Below are 10,463 nucleotides of genomic sequence, written 5' to 3' on the forward strand. Positions count from 1 at the left end.
TTCAAGCGAACCAACCTTGAAATATGAATGGTTAACCAATTTTTTGCATACTTATGAAAGCCATATCCATATCTTTAGCACTGCATGTTGTTCTCAGCACACGCATGGCCATGGGATTGCACGATAATGAGATCTGAAGATCTATGTTCAGCTGGTTTTACCTCATGTTCAGCGTGCTTGAGGAACACCTGCAGTGTCTCTGCGTGTTAAAGATAGTTCGAATGAATTACGGTGGGAGACTTATTTTAGGTGGCGCTGTCCTATTAATTTACGTTTATAAAAAATGGAATACTTCAGGTAGATCATAAATCTACCTCAGAGTGTTAACTTTCTGCAGGCTAACTTTGGCTTTTCCTTTTCTGCATCTTAATAGAACCGTCAGAGGACAAATTTCAAGTTTATTAATTGGATATCATTTAGATATACACATATAAACATAAAATAGCATTTTTGTAGTTCTCTTTTTCCTAATATGTACCAAAATTCCTCAAGGTTCAACTGTAAAATAGATTGGAAATGTGTGTGGTTTTGGTGTAATACTAATGGCATTAGTATGTCATTGCTGAGGTTTTTGGCATGTTTTTAAATGTATTGCTATGCAATTCTTATGGTGTTATGAATAGTTTTACTATGCTGTTACTATGTGGTTGCTAGGATGTTCTGAATAGTTTTGAGAACTGTATGTTGCTGTGCAGTTGCTAGGGCATTTTGAAAAGCTTTTACCATTTTGAAAAGTGTTTTTACCATGCTGCTATGCAGTTGCTAGATCTAATTGTTTTTACCATGTTGAATAGTGCTTGTGTTTATACTGTTACAGCAGTTGCTAGGGTGTTCTAATTGTTCTTTTTTTTTTTTTTTTTTTTTTTTTTGCCATGTTGCTATGGAGTTGCTAGGATGTTTTGAGTGCTTGTAACATGCTGCTTTGCAGTTGCTAGGGTGTTCTGAGATTTTTACTATGTTGCTATGCAGTTGCTTGGGTGTTTTGAATTTTTGTAACATGTTGCTATGCAGTTGCTAGGGTGTTCTGAGATTTTTACTATGTTGCTATGCAGTTGCTTGGGTGTTTTGAATTTTTGTAACATGTTGCTATGCAGTTGCTTGGGTGTTTTGTGTGTTTGTAACATGTTGCTATGCAGTTGTTAGGATGTTTTGAGTGCTTGTAACATGCTGCTATGCAGTTGTTATGGTGTTCTGAGAGTTTTACTATGTTGCTATGCAGTTGCTAGGGTGTTCTGAGATTTTTACTATGTTGCTATGCAGTTGCTTGGGTGTTTTGAATTTTTGTTTTGTGTTGGTGTTTTGTTTGTAGTTTGTTGTTGTGTTTTTATTGTAGTTGCTTGGGTGTTTTGAACATGCTGTTGCTATGCAGTTGCTAGGGTGTTCTGAGATTTTTACTATGTTGCTATAGTTTATAGTTTCGTTTTGTTAACTTGTTGCTATGCAGTGTTAGGGTGTTTTTGTAACATGCTGCTATGCAGTCGTTTGGGTGTTTTGAGTGTTTGTAACACATCTGGCAGTTGCTTGGGTATTTGCTAGGGTGTTAAGAATAGTTTTTAGAATGTTGCTGTTTGGTTGCATGCTTTTTAGATTGTTGCCATGTAGTTGCTAGGGTGTTTATAAGCATGTTGCTATGTAGTTGCTAGTGTGTTAAAAAATTATTCAAAAACTACTTAGTCAAAAAAAAATGCTGCATAATTTGACAGTGTCTTAACCATTGATCTGTTATAGCGCATCTCTGAGGGACAGTTTCTGAGGGACATACTGCAGGTCTCGTGGCCTTACTTGAACCGTTCTCCTCGGTCTGCAGCATTGACAGCTACTTGGAAAGATTTGTGCTGCTCAGAAACAATTATAGGACATAAATGCATCAGTGGGAAGGAGCTGCGGGGATAAAAGCGAAAAGCCTCTTATTTTAGTTTCACAGCGATTCCAGAGTCCTTTTATCATGCGCTCAGAGACTGACCAGATTCCGTGACGTGGCCTCCTTAAGTTGTTTGATATTGTTTTGCTCCCTGCGCCACCATGTAGTCAGTGTGTTTGCGGTGCAGACCAGAGCTGTGCACTTTATAATTGATTTAACTTGAACAAGACCAGCTGTGCAATAAAGGAGCAAAGCCGTGTGGAGAAACCCGCGGTACTGGGTGTCCGTAGATCCTTCTGGATCACGATCCAGCGCGTAAAGAAAAGGATTTCACATATGTGCTGAAAGTATGACTTTTTGACATATTTATTAAAATAAATTTAAAGACATGTTGACACCACATGAATGCCTGTGAGGTCCATTTGCGACAGATTAACTGTCCTCCAATCAGCATGCAGCATGTTTTCCTCTCCTCCAATCAGCATGCAGACATTACTTAGGCTAGTTTTCTCCTATCCTCAACGATCTGGCAAGCATTTCTTAAGTTAAATCATGTAGCAACTGAATAACGATAAACACATGCTTAATTTCTTGTTCAGCAGACTCTTTCGGAGTCCTGTTTACGGTGCCTAGAGCCAAATTTATATCACACAGTGAAATTATATGCAAATCACCATAATAAGCAGGGAACACGTTTATCTGATCTGCTCTTTGTATCTGATTTATGGAGATGTTTTTTCCAAATATGCCAAAACAACATGATTCTCTTAATTAAATAAGACACTAGACAATGAGAACGTTGTGGTTGTCTTCATTTCTCCTCTGAATTGTCGATTAACTGAAATGTTGAATTAATTTGCATGGACTCCGTAATGGTTTGAATTGCTATCAAGCTAACCAGCTACAAATGTGCAGAAACCGCCGAACTACCTTCACCCGAGGACCCTCCGAGAACTTCATCATTATCAGACTGGAGAATACCTGGAGGCTACGTGCTGTAATGACGCAGGGCGGGACGCTCTGTCTGCACGCAACCGCGGTTAACCCTTCCTGCCCTCTGTAAAGAGAAGAACATAGAACATAAATCCACGTTTCCTGTCATAAACTAAACTGTAATCATCTCAGGAACGTGTTTGCGGTGCGTGGCGCCTCTCTGTCTTAAGGCAAGTTCACACCATGAATGATTAATAATACCGCATCAACGGACAATAACGTTCTGTTTATTATACGTGCACGCTGCTGTTATGACAACTGCAGATTTAAATATTGGCGCACTTTATTGTTGGGTGGATTCTGATTGGCTGTTAATATTTTATTGTTCTGCTGAAAAAAAAAAATCGCTCCTGTTAAAAATTTAACATGGCACTACTCTAAATAAGGTATAAGCCTATAGTTTTACATTTGGCACACAGAGAACGCAAGAACTGCTGAAAGGTGAACCTTGAATGCAATGCAAGTCGCTTTGGATAAAAGTAAGTGTAAATGTAATGTAAATTGTGACCTTAGACCACAAAACCATTTATGATTTATACATCATCTGAAAGCTGAATAAACAAGCTTTCAATTGGTGTAGGGCTTGTTATGATAGGACAATATTTGGCCAAGACACAACTAGCCTATTTGAAAATCTGGAATCTGAGGGTGCAAAAAAATAGTTCCTAGCAATATATAACACTTGAAGTTTTGATATAGTTACTGAAGGAAAATTACAAAATATCTTCATGGAATATGAGCTTAACTTAATATCCTAATGATTTTTGGCATAGAAGAAAAATAGATAATTTTGACCCATACAATGTACTGTTGGACTGCTTTTGTGATCCAGGGTCACAGTTTGTGTTATTATAAAATTACATTGCATATTAAATACGTTATATTTACAGTTATTGTCCTTGTTGTGAACAGGCCTTTATGGCGCTAATAGCCTACTTGACTTTGCCTGAAGGAAACATCTCGTTGCTTGCATCAGTTAGGATCACAAACGGACGTAAGGTGTGTGCTAACCACAGGCATGTTGAGTCAGTGTTTGTGTATATTTTCCACATGTCTCAGTAAATACTACAGCTAATATGCAAATGCTAACAGTTCCTCAGGCAACCTCACTGGTATGTGGACATGTACATCTTTTAAAATCATCTCTGGTGTGGCCCTATTCATTTCTTCCATTCATAATGCATTCTTCCAATAGCTGTCTGGATCATCCAGGTGGTTCTGAGATGGGTTGTCATGTTATGGGTTGCCATGCACACTTAAGTGAACGCTGAGTGGATTTCAAAATGTGGATTTTTACACTAATCTAATCTTAGTTGTGTCATGTAAAGCTTAACCTGAAACTTGGAATCTTTTGACAAGAGAATGTTATTATTTTGTGTATATTGTGTAAAATCGTATGCATTATTCATCAGAATTTGATGTGTTTGAAATGAAAAGACCTAATGCTCTTTGAAATACTGAAACATGTTGCGTTGAAGAAGTCTGTATGTTGTCTCCCTCTTGTGTTCAATGATTGTTGCTGAGTTAGAATCCTCAAGAAACCTCGCATTATCAATAATAATCAATGCTTTCTTTATTTCCTTTACAAACTTTGACAATGTATATACATAAAATGTTTCCCTGAAAACCGTTTCAAAAGTGCATGTTAAAAATATATATATATAAAAATTCCCTTTATGAAAATATACTTTTTGACTTTTAAATTATAACATTTATACACTACTTGTACATTCTCGTAGAAAACAACAACAACAGAAGGCAGTATGCATTTGAGTATTTTACAGTTCTGATTGCTTTCCTTTGCATTCGGCTCAAATGTTTTACAGAAATGCATTCAAGTTATGTTTTTTTTATGGTTTTTATGGTTTTTATGGTTTTTGTTGCACAGCTGCTCACTTTTACAGTCCTTTCTGCATTTGTCCATCAGCATGGAAACTCACACCTGCTGACTACTGATCCACAACGAGTGAAACGCCACTGAAGCCACAGAGACGGTGTGATTAAGGAGGTGCAGTTCCTGTGGCGAAGGTGAAACTCACCTGCCCACTGCGGCTTAACCGCTCGATGCGGATAAACAAGAAGTGGTGGAGCTAAGGCGTGTTTTCTTGCCATTCTTGGGCTCGGGCTGAGGGCTGGTGCTCAGGTTTCGCACCTTACTGAAGCTGTTGCGCAGACTGTTACGTCGACTCCCAGAGGTGCTGGAAGTCTCCTTGGACATGAAGGTCTTGGGGTCGCACAGTCCCGCCTTCAGACAGCAGCAGCACAGGAGCGTTGCGATGGCTTTGCGCAGCTCCAGGCTGCCGAATGAGTAAATGAGTGGATTCATGGCCGAGTTGAGTACGGCCATGGCGATGACCCATTCGGGATTGAAGAGCGTGCTGCAATTACGAGAGTAGCAGAAGAAGTCCACCAACAGGAGGATAAACAAAGGACCCCAACACACCATGAAGACTCCAACGATGGAGATGACAGCCTTCAGGAGGCGAAGCGAACGCTTGCTGCTGCGTACGGATATGGTATCAGTGCTACTGCGGACGTGGCAGTAGATGGCGAAATAGAGAGCGCCGATTGTGAGCAGGATTATGAAGAAGATGACCAGGGCGAACGAGATGTAGCTCTTGGAGTAGAGCGGGAGCAGCGTGGAGCAACTTCTTAGATCACAAACGCAGTTCCAGCCCATCAGCGGAAGGAATCCGATTATGAGCGCTGTTACCCAGCAGAGCACCACCATTATGTAGATTCGGTAAGTCTTTGTGGCAGTTTTGTGGTGGACGGGCTTCATCATGGTGGCGTAGCGCTCCACGGCGATCAAGAGCAGGCTGAATATGGACGCCGCCAAGGCTACAAACAAAAGTCCTTCGCGGAATAACCACAGAACTGGGCTTAGCTTGAAGGTGCGGTCGCCAGACATGCAGATGTTGACCACATAGGCGGATCCAGTCAGCAAGTCGCTCAGCGCGATGTTGGCGATGCAGATGAATATCCAGCGATGGCGCAAACGGACGCCGAACAGCACGGCCAGCAGCACCAGGAGGTTCTCCAGGATGATGAAGATGCTGATGCACAGGAACAGGATGGTGATGGCATTCATGCCTTTCTTCGAGGGCTTGCGGTGTTGGAGGCGTCCGGTGAAGTTGTAATGCTCCAGGATTAGACTGCTGCTGGTACTGTTGTAGATGTCGAGACAGGAAGAGGCAGAGCTGAAAGAACGCACGACCTCCATGGTGTAAGAAGCTGGAATGTGGAGTTGAATCTCACTGGGGTCGATTCGGTCTTCGATGCAATCTGACTCCAGGCAATCAGACTCCGGCTTCTCAGGAATATCGGTGCCCTCTTTTGGAGTGACCTGATGGAAAACAGTTGATTTGACAAAGTCAATTCATTGTTGTTGGGTTCTGAACTGAATAAAAATCAAAGATTTACAATTTGCAATACACTCTTAAAAATAAAGGTTCCAAAAAAGAGTTTTCACATCAAAGTCATAGAAGAACCATTTTGGTTCCCCAAAGAACTTATTTAAAAAATGTTCTCTTAGTGTGAAGAACATAAAAAAAATTCTAAAGAACCCTTTTTGCACTTTTTGGACTTTGGAGAGATTGGATGGATTTTGTGGGTTTTTAATTTTATTCATTGATGCCATTGATGAAGATATGGAATAAATGAATTAAGCCAATAAATTTAGGAGTGTTTGCCAAATGAGGGTCATCACGTTTGTTAAAGTCATCGTCCCAAAGGTGATGGCAGTTAAATGTTCGTTTTTACTAAGCTGCCCTGCTATCATGTGGTTGTAAAAAATAATCTTGCTTTAAAATTGATTTCACATCACAGGGACCATCCCGCTGACACTGTGTCTTGCTTAAGTGCACAATGGTGTCATCTCAGTAGTTTGTGAAGCCCATTTCGGTTACCAGATTTTTAACCACTAGATTACTCCACCGCCTACAATATAGAGAATAATGACAAGAATAGTAAAGAATTATTTAAATATCCTATATTATATATATATTTTTTTTGTTTTGTTTTGTTTTAAAAACAATATTTTAGAAGTGAACGCATCATGAGATTGATCTAATTTAATCTCTGCATGTGTAAAGTACATTTAAATATCTGTAGTTTCACTACTGCACTTGTGGTTTAGAGGGTGTATGTGGCATGTTTAAAGAGCCAACACGTGACCACACAAAACGTAGTAAATGCAATAAATCAATCAATTAATGAATAAACAAATAACTTAAAAATCTTTTAAATTTAAATACAAACTTATAGGTTAATTTTAAAAGTTTTTATCTAAGCTAAATAATGATTTTTTTTTTTTTTAATTACTACAAAATAGTTTATAATAAACTTAATAGGAAAAAAATTTAATCACATTTTTTTTAAATAAAAACCAATGACATTTTCCTGGTGGGTCTTAACTCACCTCTTATTTGTGATGCTGGTGTAAATGGTATTGAGCCATGCTCTGATGCAGAAAGCTCTAGTGCTAGCTCACTGAACGATTATATACCCTGCAGTAACAAGGAAGGAAGCCTTCTTGCAGATATTCGACACACCCAATGGAGAAAGCAAAAATTCTCAATTTCTACACTTTTTAAAATGCACAATTGTGACATATTCCCAGAAAGTGTACAAATCATGGATTCCCATAAGAAAAATCATGTTGCATTGCATGCATTAAGATTTGGTAATGAATATAGTACATATTGGGAAAGATCTGTCACCTGTGTGAATGCTGTTTGCAAAAAAATAAAAAAATAAAAATGCAGTGAATTATAATAAAAATAAAATAAAACAAATAAAATATTAAAATACAACACTTAAAAACAATCATAAAATGGATCAAATGCATGTAAATAAAATTGCAAAATTATTATAGCTTCAACTTATTAAACAATTTACATGTTTAATAAATAATAATAATAAATAATTCACATTATATGTGCAACTAATATATTTTAAAGTGCAATAAATGGACAATAAAGATTTAATACTACTACAGGAAGTCATTGTGCCAGTTTCTAGTCAGCACGTGTCGCAGTAGTGAAAACATTTCTCAAGCCCCTTTAAATACAACTGATGCTACACAAAACCTCTTACAACAGCTTTGAAGTTGCTATAACTGGTAGTTCTCAGAAGCCAGTCAGCAAACAGGAAGACCTAATGACCTAGTAAAGTGGCCTCCTCCCTTACTTTTTTCAGTTCACCTCATACAGCTGGGTGGAAACACACACACACACACACACACACACACACACACACACACACACACACTTAATCTGTATGTCTGTTTAAAATCCATTACATTTTCAATCAATAGGTTTTCCCAGCATTGACAAAGAAATGCTTGGAGATCATAAATTGCATGTGCAATGATTCATTCAATTGTTAATTTCACCTGTAAACCTTATTAAGGTAAGAAGCATTCAGGTTTTTTGCATTTACTTGTGGCCGATCAAGGGTGAAAACGATCCGATTTGGTCCCTTTTTGTCTATGCATCAGTTCTTCGCTCTCATCCAAAAATGGTTTAAAATAAACCAAAGTGGAATTACCAGGTTTCTTTTCCTAATTTTTGTTTTGTTTTATACAACTTTTTTTAAATGTTGGGCTAAGATAAACGAGGGGGGGCCCTTCTGAAACTACTTTATATTGTAAGTTGCTAATGTTTTGTTGCAGTGTTACTCTTTGTAGGAAATTGTGCGATAAGTGTAAAATAAATATCCTGTAAAAAGTTTTATCAGAGAAAGACACAATAAAGCAAAACTGTGTCACTATTAAACTTGATCATGTAAGCACAAACTGAACCTGCGTGACAAATTAGTTGTTTACAGTTTGGGGAATGATTCAGCCTTATTGGAAAAAGCTGCTAACCACACAAAAAATGCCTTTTATGGGTGTTTTAATCTTTATGCATGAATCCATTCTTCAGATTTGACTTTAAAAGCAAGCTTTCTGTAACAAATGCATAAACATCTGGATGTACTTGAGTGAATTTATGCTTCTCATGATCGTAAAAAATTTCTGAACTAGAGATGTTTGAATTTTAACAAAACTCCTAAATGCATGAGTTCCTCCTTCGGTTGTGTTTCAAATCATCCCAGGATGCACCTCATGACATTGGTTGATAAATGCCAGGACCGTCTCCTAAAGTTGATTCAGCTGCAGGGTCATGTCTCCAGCAGTGCAGAGCTTGCTCAGGAATGGTAGCAGGTTGGTGTGAGAGCATCTGGATGCACAGTGAGGCCAAGACTTTTGGACAACAGCCTGGTGTCAAGAAGGGAAGCAAAGAAGCTACTTCTCTCCAAAAAAAATGTCAAGGACAGACTGAAATTCTGCAGGAAGTACAAGGATTGAACAGCAGAAGACTGGTGCAAAGTTATTTTCTCTGATGAAGCTCACTTCCAACTGTTCGGGACGTCTTGAAAATCGATTGTTCAGAGAAGAAAAGGTGAACGCTACCATGAGTCCTGTGTTGTGCCAGCAGTGAAGTATCCTGAGACTATCCATGTGTGGGGTTGCTTTTCAACAAAGGGAGTGGGCCCTCTCATAATTCTGCCCAAAAACACTGCCATGAATAAAGAATGGTATCAAAACGTCCTGCAAGAGCGACTTCTGCCAACGATCCATGAGTAATTTGGTGATGATCTGTGCATTTTCCAGAATGATGGACCACCATGTCACAAAGCAAGAGTGATAAAGAAGTGGCTCGAAGATCATTACATTTAAATTTTGGATCCATGGCCAGGCAACTCCCCGGATCTCAATCCCATAGAGAACCTGTGGTGACCTGTGTCTGCTTGTCCTCTCAAAAGGTGAGTGGACAAGCAGAAGCCCACAAAGTGTGATCAACTCCGAGAACTAATAAGGCAAAAATGGATCGCCATCAGTCAGGATTTGGGCCTGAAGCTAATATCCAGCATGCCAGAGTGAACTGCAGAGGTTATGAAGAACAAGTGTCAACACTCTAAATATTGACTCATTGTATTTTTGGGCCAAAAAAAGCCTTTAAAACTTCTGATACGCTTATCTTTTTTTTTTCAGTATACCATAGACACGTGGAAAATATTCTACAAATACTGAAGCAGCAAATTTTGCAAAACACAAAATTTATGTCACTGCCAAAATTTTTGGCTACGACTGTATAAGTGTGAAATACTCCAGTTGCGCAGACGATGACACTGTATATGGACCATAGCCAGAGATATCTAAAAAACAAAACAAAAGGAAAGAAAGAAAGAAAAAAAGCATCAGCTGATATCGAGAGGATTTGGCATTTCCATTTAATGAATTTAATTATTACTATTATTATTATTATTATTATTATTATTATTATCATATTATTATCATGGTACTTTTATTATAGGTATACTACACAAAATACTTCAAATATACTATTATGTTGTTGTTGTTTCACTACGTAGGCCCTATTTTTTTTTGAAAATAAATGAAGACAATACCCAATATGTCTCGACTCCTGAGAATATGTGTCGTTAAGCATCAGATGCCGACAGCTCGGTCTGTTTTTGCTTTCACTTTCTGTATCTTAATGAATTGACTGAAGTTTAAAACGTCTTCACGATAACGCTCTTGCAGTTTGCACATTGTTTGTGT

General features: G+C 38.4%; 1 protein-coding gene across 1 annotated transcript; it reads right to left on the reverse strand.

Annotated features, from left to right (window-relative positions):
• Nucleotides 1–4,402: 4,402 nt before the first annotated feature.
• LOC109047153 (sphingosine 1-phosphate receptor 4-like) lies at nt 4,403–7,401 on the reverse strand. Its single transcript, XM_042749044.1, has 2 exons — nt 7,275–7,401; nt 4,403–6,200 (listed from the first exon to the last, which is right to left on the reverse strand). Exon 2 carries the CDS (start codon nt 6,075–6,077, stop codon nt 4,908–4,910), a length of 1,170 nt encoding a protein of 389 aa, XP_042604978.1. The 5' UTR covers nt 6,078–6,200; nt 7,275–7,401; the 3' UTR covers nt 4,403–4,907.
• Nucleotides 7,402–10,463: the final 3,062 nt, after the last annotated feature.

The sequence above is a fragment of the Cyprinus carpio genome, chromosome B22, assembly GCF_018340385.1.
Source record: "Cyprinus carpio isolate SPL01 chromosome B22, ASM1834038v1, whole genome shotgun sequence".
NCBI classification, from domain to species: domain Eukaryota; kingdom Metazoa; phylum Chordata; class Actinopteri; order Cypriniformes; family Cyprinidae; genus Cyprinus; species Cyprinus carpio.